The sequence below is a fragment of the Schistocerca nitens genome, chromosome 4 (genome assembly GCF_023898315.1).
Source record: "Schistocerca nitens isolate TAMUIC-IGC-003100 chromosome 4, iqSchNite1.1, whole genome shotgun sequence".
Lineage (NCBI taxonomy): Eukaryota > Metazoa > Arthropoda > Insecta > Orthoptera > Acrididae > Schistocerca > Schistocerca nitens.
The window spans coordinates 434,949,380-434,974,667 of record NC_064617.1 but is presented as its reverse complement, the minus strand read 5'-3'; the positions used below and the strand labels follow the sequence as shown (position 1 = coordinate 434,974,667).

General features: G+C 39.8%; 1 protein-coding gene across 1 annotated transcript in view; it reads right to left on the bottom strand.

Moving 5' to 3' along the window:
• Positions 1-25,288, bottom strand: part of LOC126253286 (PAN2-PAN3 deadenylation complex catalytic subunit PAN2) — a 318,390-nt gene that overhangs the window by 260,165 nt on the left and 32,937 nt on the right. The window contains exon 7 of the mRNA XM_049954511.1: positions 21,786-22,090. Coding sequence (XP_049810468.1) covers positions 21,786-22,090 — 305 coding nt within the window. The remainder of the gene's footprint in view (positions 1-21,785; positions 22,091-25,288) is intronic.

The following is a 25,288-nucleotide window of genomic DNA, read 5'->3' as shown; positions in this document are numbered from 1 at the left end:
GAAAATGAGATACGAGAAATTAGGACTCTTACACAGGCATACAGACAGTCGTTTTCCCCTCACTCTATTTGCAAGTGGAACAGAAGGGGAAAGAACAAGCAGTCATAAAAGAAGTGTTAATGAGCATTTCTCATTGCTTGTGTCTAGTAAAAATATGAAAACAGAGAACACAAACTTTCCCATGTGAGTGGAGTTCTAATTTGAAAGGAATGCATAAAACTTATCTTATGCTGTTAGCAAGTCAAAGTTAAGTTCTGTTGTTATAGGTTATCTGTCTTGAGCTGTCTGCTATGTAATTAAAAAGAATTACACCAGACATATTTCGCTTTTATTTCTAAATCATCTTCTGTTGCAGTCTGTAAATTGGATACATAAGTTTGTACATTTATTTTTTGATTCTTTTAGGTTAAATACAGATGATGCTTTATAAATAAAAACGAAATGTGTCTGGTGTAACTCTTTTTAAATTACGTTGCAGTCAGCTCAAGAGTCACACAAACACATTAAATGTATGTACTCTAACAAAGACAAACAACGGAAAATCCAAAATGGAATGTAACAATTCTGGCTCCAGCTGCCAGAGATGGTGGTGGTGGTGGTGGTGGTGGTTGTGTGTGTGTGTGTGTGTGTGTGTGTGTGTGTGTGTGTGTGCACTATTTTGAAAAACAAATGCATAAGGTATGCCTATCTACAAACAGTCACATTATCCACTGTTTGGCTCATTGGTCGAGTGAAAAATATTGAAATATTGAACAACATGTGAGCTAATAATTTAGTCAAACCACTTGTATTAACCACACGGCTAGTTAGCTGACTACACCTGACTTTCAAATAACATTGTTTGAACAGTCATTTAAAATGCTGTGGCTGTCTTAAAATGATGGCAGTGTTGGAAGAATATTTGACAAATGACTGTTGAAACCTACAAATTATTGTTTTGAGAAAATTCAGTAGATGGGGTTTGAGCTAATTCTTGCCGTTGGTTTTCTACGCTTTGGATATAACAGTGAATTGTGGATTCCGTTCATAAAAGTTTCTGTCATAATTTTTTATGTATAACCTTTTAATTTGCTGCTGTAATAAGCAAAGCACATTATAAGGCAGCAGCTTTTTAATTTGATATTAATATCTAGTTGAGTTGCTTCACTCTCTTTAAGTTCACTTCTATCCAGCATTATAAAGCTGACTAACTTACACCAGTCTCCCTACTGTCATTTACTAGTGGTACATTGTAACTTACAATTTCAAAATTGCCTCTCTCTTCAGCATTGTATTTCAACCATAATTAGTTAAAGTGCTTCCTTCCCCCTTCCCTTCCCTTCTGCAAATTCTACCTTAACAATTATCCAATCTACTGATAAAACCTTAGGCACTGCTCTGTAGAACAATGCATCATAAGTCTCTATACTCTTCCTTCTCACATTTCACTTCCATACGGGACTACATTCCAGATAAATACCCACAGAAAAACGACTTCTTGGTATTTAAGTTTATATTACAAGTTAACAAATTTATCTTCAAGAAGCTACTGCTAGTCTCCATTTTGTACCATGTCTTCTCAAGTATGCTTCCTATTAGTGTCTTACAACTGTTTTTAAAATCAGTCTGGCTTCTGTAAAAGTTTTAGGTAACTTTTGCTTTCAGTACTTTACCTACGTTACCTCCAAAATTTCAAAGAATTTATTCCAGTCAACACTGTTAAATGTTTCCTACAAATCAACAAATTCTATAGTTGTGGACTGATCTTTCTACAACCTATCTTCTACGATATGTTGGAGGGTCAGTATTGCTTAGCGTGTTCAATCATTTCTCCAGGTCCGAAACTGATGTCAATAGTTGGGCTTCTAACAGTTTTTTTTCAGTCTTCTCTAATTAATTTATATCGCCTTTTATCAATAATGACTTGCTGAACTGATGGTTTCGTAATTCTCACACCAGCGAGTATTTCCTTCCTTCTGGAAGTCAGAGGATATTTCCACCTGTTAGCACCTGAAAAGTTTTGTCTTGTACGTTCTGTCACAGCTCTCAGTAATTCTAAAGGAAAGTTGTCTACTTCAGGTGTCTGGTTTTGATTTAGGTCTTTCAGTGCTATCACGTGCTTCTTACATTATCATATCCCCTTCTTCATGTTTACTTACTTTTTGCTTCTTAATATTCTCTCCAAGTTACTTTCCTGTAAAATGACATGCATACTCCTGTCACCTATCAGCAGAAAGAAAGAAACCAATATCATCCCAGACTGCAACAACTGAAACACATCCTGCATCAAGGCTCCAATTAATCATTGTGCACAGAAATGATTAACGACCTACACACACTCCTTCCCACTTCTCATACAACAATCTATACAATACTCTAGTTCATTCTGATACCACAACCATTAAATTTTTGCCACACACATTCTACCACAATGGAATACCCAAATGCCAGACCTGTCTGATACATACCCGCACATCGTTCTCTGATCCCATCACAGGTTTAACTTATTTGAGGAGGGGCCACAAGTGAAAGCAGTTAAGTCATATACCAACTCTGATGGAATTTTTGCTCATCATTTTATGCATGCAAAGCCACCTACCAGCTGTCCAAACACAATTATGGCCACTGCCAAACTATGGTCCAGAGCACAGCAGACCATCCAGCAGCTAAACATATTGCTGAACACAATATGATTATTTCCATGGCTGCTTCACAGCCCATGCCATATGGTACATTCCATGTAACATTGGCTTTTGTTAAGTACTTATAAGGGCATTGTCTTTACAACATTTTCTTTCATACTGTAACCCTCCTGTTCTCAAACTCTGCTAACCTCTGCCCCACCCCCATCTCCATCCCTGCTCTGAAAACTTAACTTCACTCACCCTGAACTCAAGACCTGTTCTCTGAGGTCTCATCTTTCCTCTGTTCTACCTCCCCGATAACCAAGCGTGATGGTGTGGGGTGCCACTTCTTTCCATAGCAGGAACTATTTGGTTGTAATCCACAGCAGCCTATTAGCACAGCAATACATTGACTATTCACTTTGCCCTGTTCTGTTGCCCTTCATGGTAAGTCACCCTTGGCTACAGCAAGACAATGTCTGCCTGCACAAGGAGAGTTTCTACTGCTTGTCTTCCTGCTTGGCAAACCCTACCTTAAGCAACAAGGTCACAGGATCTCTCCCCAATAGAGGACACGTGGAGCATTATGGGCAGGACCCCATAACCAGCTTGGGATTTTGACAATCTAATGCATCAACTGGACAGAATGTGGCACAATATCCCTCATTAGGCCATCCAACAACTTTAGCTATCTATTCCAAGCCGAATAACTGCTTGCATAAGGACAAGAGGAGGACCAAAGCGTTACTGACTTGCTCAATATTTGAAGCTCTCTTGTGAAAAAATTATCCATTTAAAAAAATTATATTTCCATTCCATTTCACTAATTCCTTTGTGGTGGGTCTTTTTTTTCTATCTTAAAATGTGTTATAAAAATGTGTGTGTGTGTGTGTGTGTGTGTGTGTGTGTGTGTGTGTGTGTGTGTGTGTTTTTCACATCTCGTCCTAAGTCAGTGGATGGATTTCGACTAAACTTTGTACACGTATCACTTGCACCCGGAAAGAATTGCTGTGCAGTTAAGCAGCACCAATGTTCCATAGGGGTGGGGAAGGTGGGGGGAAAATGTAGCTCACAACATGTTAATTCCCAGACTTTATTCAGCCAGTATTTGTTGCAAGTCACTAAGTGCCCTCACTGTCAAACTTTAGGAAATTTAAACCCTTTTTTAAACTTTTCTCACTGATAACCCCCACAAAAAGATTAAAGGGAAAAGTTCATTGCTTACTACATTTTCACAGTTCATGCAGTAAAATTGGAACATCAGACACGACATTTAAATTTACTACTACTTTATTGCTAACTGTATTTGCAACATTTTACACATACAGTGAAACTCTGCTTTTACACTTTTCAAGGGACTTCAAAAAATGGTTTAAAATGCAGAAAAATGAAAAATTTCGGAAACAATGTTTTTGCTGTAAAAGTTATGTATAGGATACCCCCTTGCACTTTATGTACGATATATGTACATAACAGGCATCAAAAAACTTGACAGGGATCTGTTTACTATATAATGAAGGGTTATTATCTAATAAAAACTGCTGATTTAACAGGAACTGATAACTGTCTGGGAAGTAGAAACATTTGACTCAATTTCACATGTCAATTATGTTTTAGAAAGCTTACAGCTGTCATTCATTATTTAAATAATGAAATACTGCACTAGTTACGTATTTTTTTCATGCTTAGCATGATGCATTTTGAGAAATTTCTCTCATTGTCAAGTGCAAATATGTCCATATTTTGTGTGGTGTTTGAATATGTGTTATTCTGTGTCTCTTGCACTGTAGCCATCTTTTAGGGTTATCAGGTACTGTGCCCCATCAGTTATGTAGCAACCCCCCCCCCCCCCCCCCACACACACACACGAGCTATTACTCACATTGTTTGTGTAACAATACAAAAAATATAAAGTGTACAACTTTGCTTCCTCCGTTTTTTTCCCCAACATTTGAGGCTTTAATAAAACAAATTGGTTACACACATATCGTTTAAAGTATTTTCCATCGCTGGCCACTACTTTCTCCCATCTTTTGGGCAGTGTATGAATCCCACGTCGAAAAAATTGATCATCTTTTGAAGCGACCCACGAATCAATCCAATTTGTGACTTCTTCATGAGATCGGAAGTGTTGGTCAGCCAGGCCATGCACCATTGATCTGAACAGGTGATAGAGGGAGCAATGTCTGGAGAATATGGCGGTTAGGATACAACTTTCCATTTTAACATTTCCAAGTACGATTTGACCTCTTTTGCAACATGGGGTCGAGCATTGTCTTGTTGTATTGTGGCCATTTGTCTTTTAATGCTCTGCTCAAATGCATTAATTGCGTTCAATAACGAGCACCTCCTAGTACACAATGCTGAGCTGGTCCCACCAAATGCAGAGTATGATCCTGGGGCCGTGAATATTCGGTTTGGCTGTCTACTTTGAAGCATGGCTGGGATATCCCCACGATTTTTTGCATTTAGGGTTATCATAATGAACCCATTTTTCATACCTGGTCACAATGCAATGCAGAAATCCTTTCTGTTTTTGCATCTGAAGCAACTGTTCACAAACAAACAAATGCCGTTCAACATCTCTTGGTTTCAGCTCACAGGGGACCCAAGTTCCTTCTTTCTGAATCATGCTCATAGCTTTGAGAAGTTTTGAAATGGCTTGCTGTGTCACTACCACTAATTGTGCCAATTCTTCGAGTTTGACGCGAGTCTTCACTCAGCGATGTCTCCATTTCTGCATCTTTGAAAACACTCTTTTCCACCATTATGCCGGTCTACGACATTAAAATCCCTGTTCTTGAAGCGACGAAACCACTCACGATACACTCTTTCACTAAGAGCGTCCTTACCATATGTACTTCAGAGCATTTGATGAGACTCAGCTGCTGTTTTCTCTATATTTAAACAAAACAGTAACACCTTCCGCAAATGATGAGAAATGGCTCGTAAACTGACATTTTCAAGCAAGAACAACTTTATGATGCAGAAGACACTAATCGACTAATGTTTGAATGAGATTATATTGACCGAGGTCCAAGCTAACTGCCTAACGTCTGCGAGCTGTTTCTTTTGACCGCTTCTTACCGTTGTTGCCACCTATCGGAAAACAGCTGAAGCTAAGTTGTACACCTTGTACATACATAAATTCTGCACTTGACAACGAGAATAAATTCTTGAAACAGATTTTGCTCAGCATGAATAAAATACGTAACTGGCACTGTGTTTAAACTAAAAGCATTTGAGCATTGCAAAGTGAATGATTGTGTCAGCTAGCACTCCAAGTGGACATAAAGCCAAAATACGCTAAATATGGTTCAACCAAGGTTTCACGATGATCACAACCATCACAAAACTGCATTTGTGCAGTAGAGACAGTTTAGAAATGGTTGTGATTGGTCAAGATATATTCATTTGAACAAACCTAGTTACTCCCCTCCGCCACCATGCCAAGTAGAGCTTGGCAACAGTGGGAGATACGGCATGAATTGTTCCAACTTTTACATATTTACTGGTTCAAATCCACTGAGTAAGAGTGCCGTGGTGTCAAGAAGCTTAACCATAAAAAATTTGTAAACACTAATGGATGGCCAACGTCATTTTTTCTCCACAAACATTTTTTCGTAATGCATAAGTCGCAGGAAAATTATAAATATGTTGACGCAAAATCGGTGCAAATCAATACTGTGGCCATAGGAAATTTGATGGGACTGATAAAAAATGTAGTAAACGATGGGGAAAACATTAATTATGGGAATGTAAAAGTAGGCTTATATAGTACTTTACTGAATGTATCCATACAATTATATCATTTTATTGCATGCAGTTTAAGAGATATGGCATCATAAACATTGAGCTGGGTGAAAACTAAAGTGCAGGACAACTATGTGTATAAATATTTGTAAAATGTATGACAAGTGAGTATCCAGGCAAGGCCACAGATAAGACTCCTGCACCCCTGCCCTAATTTTAACAAAACTTAAAACTTCATAAACATACTACTAAATATTTTGAAATAAATACTGCAGGCAGCATAGTGTAAGAACAAACTGTCTCCCATCAGGGTGGTGGTGATAATATGATAAGAGAAGGGGACAGGAGGAGGTAGACAGAGAGCAGGATGGAAGAGAAGGTGAACACAGAATGGTGGTGAGGAGATGGACAAAGGATGGCGAGGAGGAGATTGATTAATAGAAGATTGGAATAAATATGTACCAGGGACTGTCTGGCACTCAGTTTGTATCAAATAAGTGCTGTTTACCTCACATTTGCAGCCAAGTATTTACTACCTCAACATGAATAAATCCCTGAGAGAATAGTTATCTACCACCTGAAATAAATGAATCTTGTTTACTGTACAGTAAAACTTGTCTTGAATCTTTACACTGAACACTGCTTCTTTCCTTTCAGTTTAACTTGGTATTCACATTTTTGTAAAAAAGAGTGGGTAATGAATGTTTTTAAGTCTCTTTTGGACCGTTTGGGATTCCCACTTTCTTGCTTTATATTTAATGGGAACTTCTTGAGTATCTTTCCACTAGAGTACATGATTAAACTGTGAATCTTAAACAGGCAAAGTCTGCATGTGAATTATGCTTGTGTCTTATTGGGAGTGCAATTGCAGTTCAACAAAATGATTATTACTGTCAACAACAGAAATTACTAAAGACTAAAAGTATTGAGAATTGAATATTATTCCAAGATCCTTAGAAAGATCACTGCAAGATGTGTGGTTGTCTACTTTACGGAAAATACGCAAAGCAGGACAACACTTGTGTTCATGCCAATACAAAGAAAGTCTTGTAAGTGCAAAACATGTCAAACTTAGCCGCTTTATCATTTTGTCTTTATGCTGATTTAATCTGAACTTTCTATCCATTGCATAATACGAATCTTCTCAAGATTAAGACTTATCTTTGAAACATTTGTAGACCCGTCCAGCTACCTATCATCTGAGTTGTGTCGTGCCTCCTCGTGCTGAGTTTGGATCCTTTATTGCTATACATGTGCTACCAGCAAACATTGTTCTCAAAACACCCTTTCAAGACACTGAAAGATTTTTTTTGTACATTATGAACAACAACGGGGAAAGCAGTCATCATTGCTGGAACTATGTCACAGGAATGAAGATAATCTCAAAATTGTGTAACATAGCATCATAGCATTGCTTTCTGTGATAGACTTAAGTCTCCATCAATGCAAGAAGGATGCCATTAATGCTGTAACACTTCAGTTTTCCAAGTAGAATTATGTGATTCACATAGAAAGACTTTTGCAAAGTGGCAAAATATACCAATCACATAATGTTTCTTGTTAAGCTCTGCAGGACTTACATTATGGGTCCTTGCATTGCTTTCTCTGTGGAGAGTCCTTTAAAAATTCCAATGGGGAGGCAGTTTTCTTTACCAAGACTACTCTGAAGTTGTCTTACACAGTTGTCACTAGAACATATCACAGAGCTAAAAACAAAATCATCATGATTAGTAAGAGAAGAATTTTATTATTTTCTTAGATATCGTCGTTCTGAAATGGTTGGTGGTGCACATAGTTCCTACACAAGAAAACCCGAAGCATTTGTAAATGTTGCTTTATTATTTAGTACAATGTCTGCTGCCATGTAGTGATAGTAACTATTAGATATGATGGCCAATGATTTGAATGTGTCAGCATTTATGCCAAAGCGGGTTCAGTTTCATTTGGATCACAATTTTTGTTTCATGTTTGATAACATTCCAAACTGTTTTTGCCTTTTTCTTGAAGGGAGTCATTTACTGAGCATAATATGCAAGTTTTACAATGCTGGTGGTACTACAGTTTTAAATCTTAACACACCTTGTTCTCTGAATTTGGCAGAACTCTCTTCCCGGCTCAAGATATTTTAATCTCATGAGTTGTCAACCCATTATCCTTGCTTCTGTTCAATTTTATCCTTGTTTGTTTCATGGATAACAAGACTTAAAACGCTTTACCAATAAATTTTCTATCTGCATTGTCTGCTTTATATATCTCATTCCCTATTCCTCCCAGTTTCTATTCACGCACAATAACAATCATTATTTTTGACTGTGATATTTGTTTTCCTGTATGTTCTGCACTTTTTAAGGGATCAGTATATTTTACTGTTAATGTCTTCTCTGCGGGACACCACTTTGTTGAAGTGCTGACTGTGTGGACAGAGAAACTAACCTGTTCATGTGAAACTGAAGGCTACACCAGCTGTTGTGCAGCTACCGGCAGGGGTTCCCATGAAGGACAGACCACAGTGGATGAACTGGACAGTGTCCTGCAACACTGCCATCACTGTCACATCCATTTCACTAGCACTTCCTTAATTCACCAGGTACCAAATCCACAGTGTGAAGTGACCCATGTCAAGAGGGTGGCACATGAGAAGGTGTGTCATGAATGGGGTCTCAGATAGCAGGTGACACACCTCAGTAATTAGCCTTGCACACGTGGGACTACTGGGACTCCATGGTGTTAGGCTAATAAATCTCAAATTCTCATGGGGACAAAAATGGAGAACAAGGGGAACAGGGGGGGGGGGGCGGTGGGGTGTTGCTTGAGACCTCAAATACCCAAACATCAGAGTTGAAACCTAGCAGCAGGAGTCATTTCTAATGCTTGGAGGAAAGTAGAGGTTGTTTCCATCCCGAAGCCAGAGAATTTATCATATCGAGCATAAGGATGAGATTGGTCTGTCTGTCCTCCTTTCTCCTGTTGTTGTTGTCGTCTTCAGTCCTGAGACTGGTTTGATGCAGCTCTCCATGCTACTCTATCCTGTGCAAGCTGCTTCATCTCCCAGTACCTACTGCAACCTACATACTTCTGAATCTGCTTGGTGTATTCATCTCTTTGTCTACCTCTACGATTTTTACCCTCCACGCTGCCCTCCAATACTGAACTGGTGATCCCTTGATGCCTCAGAACACGTCCTAGCAACCGATCCCTTCTTCTAGTCAAGTTGTGCCACAAACTTCTCTTCTCCCCAATCCTATTCAATACCTCCCAATTAGTTACATGATCTACCCATCTAATCTTCAGCATTCTTCTTTAGCACCACTTTTCGAAAGCTTCTATTCTCTTCTTGTCCAAACTAGTTATCGTACATTTTCCACTTCCATACATGGCTACACTCCATACAAATACTTTCAGAAATGACTTCCTGACACTTAAATCTATACTCGATGTTAACAAATTTCTCTTCTTCAGAAACGATTTCCTTGCCATTGCCAGTCTACATTTTATATCCTCTCTACTTCGACCATCATCAGTTATTTTACTCCCTAAATAGCAAAACTCCTTTACTACTTTAAGTGTCTCATTTCCTAATCTAATTCCCTCAGCATCACCCGACTTAATTCGACTACATTCCATTATCCTCGTTTTGCTTTTGTTGATGTTCATCTTATATCCTCGTTTCAAGACACTGTCCATTCCGTTCAACTGCGCTTCCAAGTCCTTTGCTGTCTGACAGAATTAAAATGTCACCGGCAAACCTCAACGTTTTTATTTCTTTTCCATGGATTTTAATACCTACTCCGAATTTTTCTTTTGTTGCCTTTCTCCTAAAGACATAAGAAAAACTGGTTGATGAGCACATTAGGGAAGGGAGGTTAACTAAGGTTCCTCTGCATGTAAACCACCATGCATTCCAACCAGGAAAATATGTTAAACAGCACTTCAGCTAATTGGGAAGGTGGAAAAAGCACTACACTATCTGGAAATTGCTCTCTGCAACTCCCTGGACACTGAAGGAGCTTTTAACAATATGCTCTTCAAATTCATGGTTTGAGCTGCAGAACAGCATGGCAATAAGACCACCAAACGTAAGTGGATTAAGATCATGCTGAGTAAAGAAAGACAGAAGCCACCATGACAAAGGAGAAAATTGTGATCAATACCCCCATAGGGTGTCCAAAAGAAGGGGGGTTCTGCTCCACTACTGTTGAACCTAGTGGTCAATTACCAGGATAAATACTAGAGGTAACTTTTGCCAAGGATACACATATGATTTAATCATAGTAACACTATACAAATTTGCTAGTAGCATTAGAATGACGAGACAATGCACTATGAACATTGTGCGCAACTGATGCAGGAAACAGGACCTGATCTAAGGGTCAGTCCCAAGAAAATTCTTATAGTGCCATTTGCAATGAAGCATACCCAGTACACAAACTTTAATCTGAAGTTATTCAATAAAACTTTACCAATAGAGGGACTGAAGTATCAAGGAAACCCCCCCCCCCTCCCTGCTCTCTCTCTCTCTCTCTCTCTCTCTCTCTCTCTCTCTCTCTCTCTCTCTCTCTCTCTCTCCCACACACACACACACACACACACACACACACAAAGTGTTCCAAGCCAAAAGAAGCTTGTATATGCACTAGAAAGGGCCGGTGGTAAAAACTGGGCTCTATGCCACAGGGGTATGTACTGAATATACACCACTGTAATAAGACCTATGATAAATTATGGGGCTACAGTATGGTGGAATAAAGTACAACAGATGGCGGCCAAGTTGAAAGTGTATAATGTGCCTCCACGAAAAAACGTAAATTTCGGTAGTAAAAGGAAAACGTGTGCAACTTTTAAGACTGAAATACAGAAGCTGAACGAACGGATATCCGGTCTACAGTTTACAATAGACACTCAAAATGTGGAAATAAGTAAACTACAATCTGAAAAACGTGAGACGCTAATGAAGAAAGAATACTCGGTCTCGGAAAAATGGAAGAGAATGACTGAAGGAAGTTGTACTCATAAGGTAAAAGATGTGAAAGACAGTGAAAATTTAGTGCAAAAAAACTCTTTTGAAGTGCTTTCTGCCGTGGATTCAGTGAACACGTCTGAAAGGGTTGAAAAATTGGAAAACAAAGTAGGCAAACCGTTGCTCGTTGTAAGTAGGTCAAACAATGAAAATACTGCGTCAGGAGATATTCTAAAAACTCCTAAAACTTCTAAAAACTACCACAGACTACAACGCAACAAAGGAAACTACGTTAAAAAAGTTATCTCCAGCAAAACTGCAAACTGAAGAACATTTAGAACACGTGCGGCCAAAAAACAACACTAGTCAGGTGAGAAGAAGAATCTTAAATCCTCCAGTTACAAAAAGTGCGAAACACAAAACAATCTGTGTGTTAGGTGATAGTCACGGCCGTGAAATTTCCGCAGTGTTGATGAGAACATGTAGTTTCAAGGCATCTGGTTTCATAAAGCCAGGGGCTCCATTGAGTGAAATAACGGACCTAACAACATCAACTGACTTAGCTAGTTTGAATAAAGACGATTTCGCCGTGTTAATAGGAGGATCAAACGACGTCTATAGAAACGAGACACACAAGGTGATTACAGAAATGAAGAAATGTCTAAATAATTTAACCCACACAAATGTACTCATTGTGAATATCCCGCATCGTCATGATTTACCACCCTGGTCGTGTGTGAACCGCGAAATTAATGTTTCAAACGAGTGTATCACTGAAATATGCACTAACTTTAAGAATGTCGATATTGTAGACATAAACAGATTGGAGCGAAGGTTCCATACAGTCCATGGACTTCATTTAAATACGCCAGGAAAGAAATTACTAGCCGAAAAAATATGTACTCGCATTTCGAAGAAGAGTGAAGAAAAAAGTATAAGTGACAAACAAACGGAGATTAAGAAGTGTTTTATACGAGTTACAAGCTGTGCCATCGGCCAAACGCGAATTACCAAGTGGTTCAAACCGATTAGGCAAAAAACAATCAATCAAGTCGTCAGCCAAACGAAAATTACGAAATGGTTTAAACCAAAGAGGACAGATGTGGATGAAGCAAAACTTATACAAGCTCCAGAAGTTAACTCACCTGCTGATTGCCACCAGCGAAGAGAAGCCACACACAAGAAACATACAGAAAATTTTTTAGGGTAAGTGCTGTATTAGAAATGCCATTAGATAAAGAATCAGAAACCGTTTCAACTAAAGTTACTAAGTACCCAGATTTTGCTATACTACACCATAACGTTCAGTCACTCACAAATAAAATTTCCATGTTGGAAGCACTACTCCAGTATGCACTAAACATAGATATAATTTGCATTACTGAACATTGGCTACGAAATGACAAAGTAAAATTAACCTCAATCTCAGGATATTGATTAGCAAATCATTTTAGCCGAGAGTTTTCCAAACATGGTGGCTCTGCTATCTTTGTGAAAGAACAAATAAAGTTCTGTGATGTCAGTAAAAGTTATATTGACTCAATTGAAAAAGACTGAGCTTTCGATTACCAAGCTGCCAGAGCTTAATTTCATAGTTATTAACATATACAGAGCACCAAGTGGAAACCTGTCAGTCTTCATGAATAAACTAGAGGTTCTGTTGAACAAGATCAGTACACTAAATATGAAGATAGTGCTTTGTGGGGACTTCAATATTGATTTTTCAAAAGACAGCAGCAGCAGAGATGCTTTGATAAATATGACCAACACATTCAATATGATCCCCACAATACATCCAACAAGATTAACAGAATGCACAAATTCCATTATTGACCAAATATTCATCTCAGAAACAACTTACAGATTCACAAGCAGAGTACTGAGCATGGGTTATAGTGATCATGAGGCACAGCTACTGTGTATAGAAATGCCAACAAGTAGTATCACTTCCGGAAAAGTAGTTAAAAAAAAAGAACCTTTTTTGAAGATAACATTAGAATTTTTAATCTCTTACTGGTGAAGGAAAACTGGGAAAGCATCGCCACTCAGAACAATGTTGATAGCATGTACATGAGTTTTCAGAGCATCTTTGTTCACTATTTTAATGTAGCATTTCCAAAAGTAGTAAAAACAGTAAAACCTAACAATAATAAGCAATGGGTAACTAAAGGCATAAAAATTTCCAGTGAGAGAAACAGATTTCTGCAGTACTCTTGTAAGAAATATAGAGTAACCCAAGAATTCGCAGATTATTCAAAAGCCTATAAAAGAATCTATGGTAGTCAAAGAGGCGAAAAGTATGTGGAATGACAATTTGATAAGAAACTCATCTAACAAAATGAGATCCACGTGGAGAGTTATAAAGAAAGAAACTTGTAGTTCAGTGCCAAAGAAAAAGAATGTATCATTAACACTAGAAGGCTCAAAAGTCACAGACCCAAATTCAGTTGTGGAAAAATTCAATGAATACTTCACCTCATTAGCTGAAGACCTCATTCAAGTACACTGTCAAGGACCAGTCCCAAGTTTCTCCAGCAAGTCAGTGACCTTCAATGCTTCTATGTATGTGTATGAAACAAACCCCAATGAAATTATAAGTAAAATTAAATCATTAAGCAATAAAATGTCAAGTGGTCTTGATGAAGTACCAGATTTCATATTAAAAGCATGTGCTCACCACATAGCAAACCCCTTGGCAAAAATTTTCATCATCTCTTTAAAAACTGGTGTATTCCCAGATATTTTTAAAATAGCAAAAGTTTCACCACTGCTAAAAAAAGGTTCTTCTGAAAAAATATCAAATTACCAGCCGGTGTCACAGTTAAGTTCCTTCTCAAAAATTCTAGAAAAACTCTTCTATGACAGGCTTTTAAGTTTCATAAATAAATATGCACCTATTAGGTACAACAACATGGTTTTAGAAAGTCTAAATCTACACAGACAGCAATTTTCGAATTCTTAGACTGCATTTTAAAATCCCTTGATCAACATAAGTTAGCTGCAGGTATTTTTCTAGATCTATCAAATGCCTTCGATGTCCTGGACCATAACATTCTGCTCGAAAAATTAGCAAGACGAGGAGTAAGAGGTGTATCACATAGCTGGTTGTGTTCATACCTAAAAAACTGCAGGCAGAAAGTATCACTTCAGTATGAATTCAAAAAAATGAATAAAACAACCAACAACTCCTTTCTTTCTAGGGAATTACCAATAAAATATGGTGTACCACAGGGCTCAATCCTAGGTCCACTACTCTTCTTGATTTATGTGGATGACTTAGTTGAATATATGAGTCCCACAAAAACTATCCTGTTTGCCGATGACACCAGCATATTGCTCACTGGATCCAGTCCAGAAACTTTGTGGTCCACAGCAGAAAGTTCTATGAAAAGACTGAGTGGTTCACAAAAAACAAACTCGTTATAAATACTGAAAAAACCGTATGTGTCGATTTTCATTTAACTCCTGCAACTAATCAGATGTCTATTCAAGCCCAATTAAAAAATGATCCCCTAGAAAATGTAAGTGTCACAAAATTCTTGGGTCTTTGGGTTCAGCAAGACTTAAAGTGGGACACACATATAAATAACTTGTGTAGAAAACTATATTCTGTGTGCTATAGCCTAAGAATTTTAAAGGCTACAACAAGCAAAACAACAGTACTGCAGGCATACTATGCACAGTTCCACTCATTAATCCGATATGGGATCATTTTCTGGGGATACTCAACTCACAGTGTAAAGGTTTTTAGAATGCAAAAAAGAGCTTTAAGAATAATTTGTGGCCTTAAAAAGATGGAGTCCTGTAAATCCCATGTTACTGAGCTTGGTGTTCTAAATGTTCCAAGTTTATTCATTTATGAAACTACCTTGTTCACTAGGGACTACCTCCTGAAAACAGGCAAACTGCTACAGAACAAAAGTGTACACAACTATAGTACCAGAAGGGAATCAAATATACATCAAAAATATCACAGAACAACCACCTATCAGAGGAGCATAATTAACATTGGTGTAATACTACACAATAAGATACCAGAGGAAATAAAAAATACTACTCATCCAATATTTAAAGCTAAACTAAAGGCATTTCTAATAAAGCAATGTTTCTATTCTGTCAGAGAATTTCTGAATAAGTAACAAAATTAATTGTAGTAGGTACCTAATTTTAATTGCTAATACTATGTATTATTGTAACTTATCTTTGACCTGTCCAATATCAATTGTACAATTTGTGCTATATGATAAAACTGGACCAATAAAAAATCAAATCAAATCATGATAAGGTTCAGAGACTGGTCTGCTCAGCCACAACAGGCTGAATTAGCAGCACACCTACTGCTCTGATTGAGACCATGTTCGACATGCCACATTACGCCTCTCGGTTAGAAGAGAGGCAGCAGACAGATTAAAAACTGGAAACCTTCAGGAAGTCCAGACCTCAACACCATTATAGCAAATGTGGTAAATATAGTAATGGCTGGAGAAGCACTGGCTGACTATTCAACAGCTTCCAGCTGCTTTAATAAATCTTTCAAGATAACTGGACCTAGGGTTCAGTAAAAGAACAAGTCTCAATACCACACTGGAGAGAGTCTTGTTTACCAACAGATCTAAACAGTTGGAAGTGCTGAGGCTGAGCTATTTGGGGGTATGCCTAGACTAGAAGGAAAGCATTCTCTCTAGGGAAACTGACCACAGTATTCCAGGCAGAAATATCTGCTATCAGGCCATTCGTGGAGGTGAATCTGCGTGGATGCTACAAGGCTCATGGTACACTATGTGATCAAAAGTATCTGGACACCCCCAAAAACATATGTTTTTCATCTTAGGTGCATTGTGCTGCCACCTACCGCCAGATACTCCATATCAGTGACCTCCATAGCCATTTGACATCGTGAGAGAGCAGATGGTCAGGTGACTGGGAGTCACTTGGGTCATACGTCTTTGTGCGAGATTTCCACACTCCTAATCACCCCTAGGTCCACTGTTCCCTATATGAGAGTAAAGTGGAACTGTAAAGGGACAAGTACAGCACAAAAGCATACAGCCTACCTCGTCTACTGACTAACAGAGGCTGCCGACAGTTGAAGAGGGTCGTAATGTGTAATAGATATCTATCCAGACCATCACACAGGAGTTCCAAACTGCATCAAGATCCACTGCAACTGCTGTGACAGCTGCCAAGTGCTGTGACAGCTGCCAAGTGCTGTGACAGCTGCCAAGTGCTGTGACAGCTGCCAAGTGCTGTGACAGCTGCCAAGTGCTGTGACAGCTGCCAAGTGCTGTGACAGCTGCCAAGTGCTGTGACAGCTGCCAAGTGCTGTGACAGCTGCCAAGTGCTGTGACAGCTGCCAAGTGCTGTGACAGCTGCCAAGTGCTGTGACAGCTGCCAAGTGCTGTGACAGCTGCCAAGTGCTGTGACAGCTGCCAAGTGCTGTGACAGCTGCCAAGTGCTGTGACAGCTGCCAAGTGCTGTGACAGCTGCCAAGTGCTGTGACAGCTGCCAAGTGCTGTGACAGCTGCCAAGTGCTGTGACAGCTGCCAAGTGCTGTGACAGCTGCCAAGTGCTGTGACAGCTGCCAAGTGCTGTGACAGCTGCCAAGTGCTGTGACAGCTGCCAAGTGCTGTGACAGCTGCCAAGTGCTGTGACAGCTGCCAAGTGCTGTGACAGCTGCCAAGTGCTGTGACAGCTGCCAAGTGCTGTGACAGCTGCCAAGTGCTGTGACAGCTGCCAAGTGCTGTGACAGCTGCCAAGTGCTGTGACAGCTGCCAAGTGCTGTGACAGCTGCCAAGTGCTGTGACAGCTGCCAAGTGCTGTGACAGCTGCCAAGTGCTGTGACAGCTGCCAAGTGCTGTGACAGCTGCCAAGTGCTGTGACAGCTGCCAAGTGCTGTGACAGCTGCCAAGTGCTGTGACAGCTGCCAAGTGCTGTGACAGCTGCCAAGTGCTGTGACAGCTGCCAAGTGCTGTGACAGCTGCCAAGTGCTGTGACAGCTGCCAAGTGCTGTGACAGCTGCCAAGTGCTGTGACAGCTGCCAAGTGCTGTGACAGCTGCCAAGTGCTGTGACAGCTGCCAAGTGCTGTGACAGCTGCCAAGTGCTGTGACAGCTGCCAAGTGCTGTGACAGCTGCCAAGTGCTGTGACAGCTGCCAAGTGCTGTGACAGCTGCCAAGTGCTGTGACAGCTGCCAAGTGCTGTGACAGCTGCCAAGTGCTGTGACAGCTGCCAAGTGCTGTGACAGCTGCCAAGTGCTGTGACAGTTAGGCAGGAGGTGAGAAAACTTTGGTATCATGGTTGAGTGTCTGCTCATAAGCCACACATCATGCTAGGAAAGGCTAAATGATGCCTCGGTTGGTGTAAGGAGTGTAAACATTGGGCGACTGGACAATGGAAAAACTGTTGTGTGGTGTGATGAATCATGGTACACAATGTGGCAATCCAATGCAGGGTGTGGGTATGGTGAATGCCTGGTGACTGTCATCTGTAGTGCCAACAGTACAATTCGGAGGCGGTGGTGTTATGGTGTGGTAGTGTTTTTCATGGAGGGAGCTTGCACTCCTTGTTGTTTTGTGTGGCACTATCACAGTATAGACCTACATCAATGTTTTAGGCAGCTTCTTGCTTCCCACTGTTGAAGAGCAATGCTGGGATGGCGATTGCATCCGTCAACATGATCGAGCACTTGTTCATAATGCACAGCCTGTGGCGGAATGGTTACACGACAATAACATCCCAGTAATGAACTGGCCTGCACAGAGTCCTGACCCGAATCCTGTAGAACACCTTTGGGATGTTTTGAAATGCCAACTTCATGCCAGGCCTCACTGACCAACATCGATACCTCCCCTGAGTGCAGCACTCCATGAAGAATGGGCTATCATTCGCCAAGAAACCTTCCAGCACCCGACAATGTATGCCTGCAAGAGTGGAAGCTGTCATCAAGGCTAAGGGTGGGCCAACACCATATTGAATTCCACTATTACCGATGGAGGGCACCACAAACTTTTATGTCATTTTGTAAGGTGCCTCTCACGTGAGGAAGACATTTTTACCAGTTTTAATAAATTATTGTCTCTTATTGATGTATCCACGATAGTTAGGAAGTGCTGTATTCCATACCCGGCCACGAGTTGGAAAGCATTTCCCACGCTGGCTGGCTAGGTGATGAAGCGACCATATGTCGCGCGTAGTGGGGTGGGGCTCGGCGCTAGACCATAGCAACAAGCGTCAGCCTGGGAAATTTACATGACGGGAAGTACCGCCATCTTGGCGCCAAAGTCACCAATTTTGTTTGTTTATATTTAATAATAAAAGTCATTTATGACAACATGACTACTAGGTGGAGCCTCTGGATGTTTAAAACTATTTATCATAATTTTGCCTCGTTAAAATTCACATCTGTTCATTAACAAATGCATTTCTTAGTAAGTACGAACTTTATCGGAAATCCACGAACTGTTATGAAACTAGTAACAGATACAGACTGCGCGCCAAAGTCAGCAGTCGGCGTTAAGAGCTCTTCCTGTCTTGTTTGATGGTAACCATACTCTCGGTTACGAGTAGTTTGTGACACGTGTGTTTCATTATTGATCTAATAGGAATAAAAGTGATATTACGGCATTCTGAATGTTAATTTCGAGTAAATAGATACCCCAAATTTGATAGACAGCAAATTCAGATAATTAGCTTCCATCAACAGACACATCCAATGCACCAATGAAGAATATGCACGGGATGACATTTACAAGAGCTGCACTGCACACAGGTAGGAGGAAATCCGATGACACAACCCACCAAGGGGGATCAAGGAAGGTCCAACTTACACTCGCAAATTCCGGGTGGAAATGCTGACCAGTTATACTGTACGTCACATATACCACCCTCTACGGATTCACAGCTACGCTGAGTAATAACAGTATCACTTTAGAAGTGAGGGGATCTTGCAATTTTCAGTCAGGTGTCCGGATAGTTTCAGACAGCGAAGCAGCTTGGAAATCTCTCAGCCTCTGCAATGAGAACGAAGATCGTTTCATAATGCCACAAAGCCCTTGTGAGTCTAGTGAAAACAATTGGGTGAAGCTGTCTTAGGTCTCTGGTCACTTGGGAATCAGTGGCAATAAACAAGCTGATATGCTGCAAGGACAGGGGCAACAACAACATTTGCTGGATCAGAACCTGTCCTATCCATCACTAAGGCAATAGTAAGAACCAAACTAAATACATGGACTAGGGGACAGTAAGTAGGATATCAAACAAAGACAGATTACACTCAGGGTAAGACAGATGACTTGCCATGAGAACTATAATAAACACATACACATGATGGGTAAATAAAAGAAGGCCCTAAGTGCAGACTAGGGCTTGAGGGGAATGAAACTTAATACATTTAATCTTCAAATGCAAAGCATTGGGGGCCCAAAGACACAGAATATTTGGCTCATTAATTCCCGAAGAAATTGTGTTTAATAAAGAACTAGTAGAATGCCTCCTACTACTTCTACTAGAATTACGGGGAGATAAACCACAGACAGTTTTGGTGCGGGCAACAGTGGGCTAAGACCACTTGTCTTGCCTTCCTGCGTAGATAAACCAATCATTAAGATTTGTTTTAAATCTGTATCATTAAATACTGTTTGGTCTAAAAACAAATTGTCAATGGCTGCACTTCTATCCTCATAGAGATAGATAATGCCAGACATCAACTCTAGGTGCTCCCAATATTATCTGAGAGAAAAGACATTACACAAAAAATGATTCTCCATTTAATTCTGCATAACATTATTATACTGTCTTCAACAACTTTATGAAGCTAATGATACTTCTTGGTAGTAGGTTGTAAACAGTCAGCACTACAAGCCTGTGCATTTCCTAATCCGTTATCAGGGAACAGCTTTCAAACACCTGTACAATAATTTTACAGTATATTGTTAACTTTTACTTGTTGACCATCTGACTACAACGGAATGAAACAATTTTCATGGCATACATGTTTCGCCTTTATTCTTTGGAAGGAAAGTGTAGTGGCAGGTTCTGTGGATGATTTTCTACATGTTGTGTTTTAGTTCCCTTTTCTGGCATTGTACTACTTCTTATAATGCTGTTTTGGTTTTTGTTTCCTACACTTCCAGGTACTAGGAACTCAACACTTGTTTTGATACTTTGTTTTTGAAACACAGTATCTAGCGGATACCCTCCCCTGCCCTCTGCCTAACCTGCAGCACTTCACTGTCTGCCATCCCCATCATAACATACTATCCCTCCCCCTCCATGCCCCAGCCTCCTCCTCATCCCCACCCAGTAGCCACTCCCATAATGCATTGGTGTTGCTGCTCGCAGTGTGGTTTCAGTTGCCTGAGACTGCAGTCTTGTGCGAGAGTTGCGTTTGCGTGAGTGCATGCATGTGTGCGCACGTGTGTGTGTATTGTTGACAAAGGCCAATGGCCAAAAGCTTTAGGTGTGAAAGTCTGATGTGCCTATCTGCGACTCAGCATCTCCGCTATATGGTGAGTAGCAACTTTCCATCTCATAATATCAGTGGTATCAGTCACATTCCGACACACACAATAAATCTATTGACACTGAATCAGTCTTATGTTATCCTATGGATATGACAAGTACATTCTTTTTATTACTGAGGCTTCTGTTATTTTAAGGAAAGACATTATATACATTTTTTACTTGGCTTTGTGCAAGCAGCAGCATTATCTTCTGCTGCTTTGCAGCTCTGGTGGTAGACAGCAGTGCACAATAAGGATGAGGGAGCATGAATTGCGAGGATGTAATAGGACAGAGGGGGGGGGGGGGGGGTGGAAACTGTTGGGTGGAGGTTGTGGGGGGAGGTAGTTTCCCCCCCGGGTTGAGGCCATGATAATTTTGCAGGTTTGGAATGTTTTGTAAGGGTAACTCCCACATGTGCAATTTAGAACAGCTGGTGGTGGAGGCAAGGACCAGGTGGCCTGGGTTTCGAAGCAGCCACTGAAACCAAGTGTGTTACGTGCAGGTGCATGATGTGTCACAGGTTGGTCTCCCTTGCTCTTAGCCACTCTTTGGCTGTGGCCACTCATCCTGGTGGACATCGATTTGTTAGTTATGCCAATATACAGAGCTGTGTGTTTTGTTTAGTGCTATGGCCCACAACCCGCCTTATTTCTATCCTTACACCTTCAAACATTTCACTTAACTTTCTTTTTATATGTATCACTTTTATTCATATTCTTCATTATGATGATGCACAATGCCCAAAATGAGAGGCAAGAAACTATTACTTGCTAACTATCAGAGCAAATAATGTATTTAACTTATAGTAATTTACAGTGTACTCCCTACTCACTTTTGCTATCTGTATAAACCTTTTGCTCAATGTATCAGGATTCTCTTTGCTATACACAGATGATTTTTAGACACACTATTGTAAGGCAACAACAGTATCATTTTGTGTACATTTAAGTTGTACTTTTAAGGATGCCTCACCTGTACACTTTTTGCAAGAACTGTGGTGGCCAATTAGAGAGAAGAGTTGTGCCTGGTTGTGTATATGGTAAAGGAACAGTTGACAATGGTGGAGCATCATCTGTAAAGCCGATTGGTGGGAGAGGGTCGACAGGATCAGCAAACTCAGTCTCACGGGAGAAGGTGTTGAAAACTGGAGCAGTAGAAGTAGCACTCACAGGACCAGAGACCAATAAATGGATGGATCCACCTGCATCCCCCAATGCAACGCACTGGCAGGATGAAGATACATCAAACGCCAGGCACATTGAGCCTGCCGTGTCAACCTGCAATGAAAAAATTATTGTTAATAAAATAAAAACCCTTAAATATTAGTGATATTTAAATTATGATGCAGGTAATGGAAAAGGAAGAAACGAGATCCCACTAACAAAGAAGTGATGGTTGATAAATACTGCATGGACCAAAATACGAGAAATGCTCGTTTTTATGAAAACGACACACCTGAAAACAAAAATGCTTTATTTTACATCTACATGGATATCCTGCAAATTATGCTTAAGTGCCTGGCAGAGGGTTCATTGAACCACCTTCACAGTAATTCTCTCATTCCACTCCCCGAACAGTGCACGGAAAAAAACAAGCACATATATCTTTCCGTGCGAGCTCCAATTTCCCTTATTTTAATAACATGATTGTTTCTCCCTATGTAGATTGCCATCAACAAAACATTTTCACTGTGAGCACAGAAAGTTGGTGACTGAAATTACATGAAAAGATCCTGTCACAACGAGAAACACCTCTGTTTGAATGATGTCCACCTCAAATCCTATATCATGTCTGTGACATTCTCTCCCTTATTTCTCGATAATACAACACATGCTACTCTTCTTTGAACTTTCTCAATGTACTCAGTTATCTTATCCGGTAAGGATCCCACACCAAATAGCAGTACTACATAAGAGAACAGACATGCATAGTGTGGCAGTCTCTTCAGCATCTGTTGCATCTTCTAAATGTTCTGCCAATAAATCTGTCTTTGGTATGCCGTCGCCCAATATTTTGTATGGGTTCTTTCCAATTTAAATTGTTTGTAATTGTATTTCCCAGGTATTTAGTTGTATTTATGGGTTTTACATTTGATTCATTTATTGCATAACCAGTTTAACAGATTCCTTTTAGCACTCATGTGGATGTTTTAGTGTCAATTGCCAATTTTCACACCATAGAGGTATCTTTTATAAACCGTTCGGCAATTTGTTTTGATCTTCTGATGATTTTACTAGACAATGAACAACAGCACCATCTGCAAACAACATAAGACGGCTGTTCAGATTTTCTCCTAAATTGTTTATATAGATACGAAACAGCGAAGAGGCTGTAACACTACCTTGGGGAATGCCAGAAATCACTTCTGTTTTACATTGTGATTTTCCGCCTGTCACTATGAAACTGTGACCCCTCTGACATGGAATATTGTCTCAGTTATTTGACTGGATTCCCGATTTCCTAAGTGTGCAATTTCACTACAAGCCACTTGTCAGCCACGGTGTCAAAAGCCTTCTCAAAATCTAGAAATGTGAATCAATTTGAAATCCTCTGTCAATAGCACTCAACACTTTGTGCGAGTAAAGAGGGAGTTGTGTTTCAGAAGAATGATGTTTTCCAACTCATGCTGACTGTCTGTCAATAGACCATTCTATTCAAGGTAATTCACAGTGTTTGAAGACAATATATTTTAAAAAATTGTACTGCATAATGACGTTAATGATATGGGCCTGTAATTTTGTGGATTCATACTGCCTTTTTTGAATGTTTGAGTGACCTGTGCAACTTTCCAGTCGTTGGGTATGGATCTTTCGTCAATCGATCAGTGGACCACGAGACTTATCTATTTCTAAGTTACTCATGTTGCCAGCTGAACAGAGGACTGATTGTTTCTTGTCACTAGCATACTTACTTAAATACATGCTTACTTACAATCAGAATCTCTATTTTCTGCCAGGTTTCAAGACAGTTTTGTTGTGGAAACTATTATAAGTCTGCACTAAACTTCTGTGACAGATCGCCTGTCTTGGCATATTATGCGATTGTTTAAATTTGGCATGCTTTTTAAAATTGTTCCTGCAACAGGGTTCTAACCTGTTCTGTGTACCAAGAAGGATCAGCTCCATCATTTTTTTAATTTTTTTGTTACAAATCTTTTAATAGCTGTCAATAATTTTCTTTGAATTCACACCACATCTCGTCTGTATAAATTACATTGTCTCCGAGGAAGGTGTCAAGCGAACTTTTGTCAGATTTTGAATGTGTAAAATTTTTGGAGGATTTGGAAACTATGCAACTCAGTCTACGACAACCCTGTGCTCACCAATCCCTGTATCCATTTTGATGTTCATAATCAGCTCAGGATTATTTGCTGCTAAGAGGTCTAGTGCATTTTCACAACCGTTTATTATTTGGGTGGGCTCATGAACTAACCGCTCAAGATTTTCAGAGAATGTATTTAGCGCAATTTCAGATGATCTTTGATGCCTACCTCCAGATTTAAACATGTATTTTCCACCAACAAATCGAGGGCAGACTGAAGTCACCACCAACTATAATTATGTGACTTGGTTATGTGTTTGAAATTATACTCAAGTTTTCTTTGAACCTTTCGGAAGTTTTATCACCTGAGTTAGGAGGTTGGTAAAAGGATCCCATTATTTTATTCTAGTTGTCAAGAATGACCTCTACTCATAGTAACCCAGAAGAACTATTTACTTCAATTTTACTACAAGAGACACTACTTCCAACAACAAACACGCCACTGCCAACGGTGTTTAGCCTATCCTTTCTGAACTCAGTTACCTACTTCGCAAAAATTTCAGCTGAACTTGTCTCCAGCTTTAGCCAGATTTCAGCATTGCAACATGTGCAATACAGTAACCTCAAAGTCTGTCTACAACAAATTTCTCAACTACAACAGGGTCTGGCTCACCTACATCCAAAAATTCCAGTAATTCCGTGTTCAATACTGTTTCTGCAATGGTTTTCAGGAAACACAGAATGTTTACAGTTGAAGAGATTGCTCTAGTTTGGATCAAAGTGTCATCCTCTTTAGAATCTCAACATTCATCACTGACCATTTACTTTTCTTCATCAGATTATCTAGGTCTTCTAACATGTTACACTTCATTCCTTCATTTTAGCACACTCCAGAAACTGTCACTGCAGCAACCACCATTCAGACACACTGCCATATTTTATGTTGTTAGCTTTATTGGAAGTTTAATTTATTTGACTTCAGTTTCTTTATTAAGTCATTGCACAGCTCCACAAAATGACTCTTTAGAATCTCATATTTATCAACATTGATTACTACCACTTGTTGTACCACACCCACTGTGTTTTCAGTTGCACCAGTAATGTCCTTATCTAAATCACTGTATGGAACTGATTCAACATCAGGCAACAGTTTTCTCCATACACCATTCATAGAATTAACTACATCTACCCCTACCTTTAAACTACAACAAGAA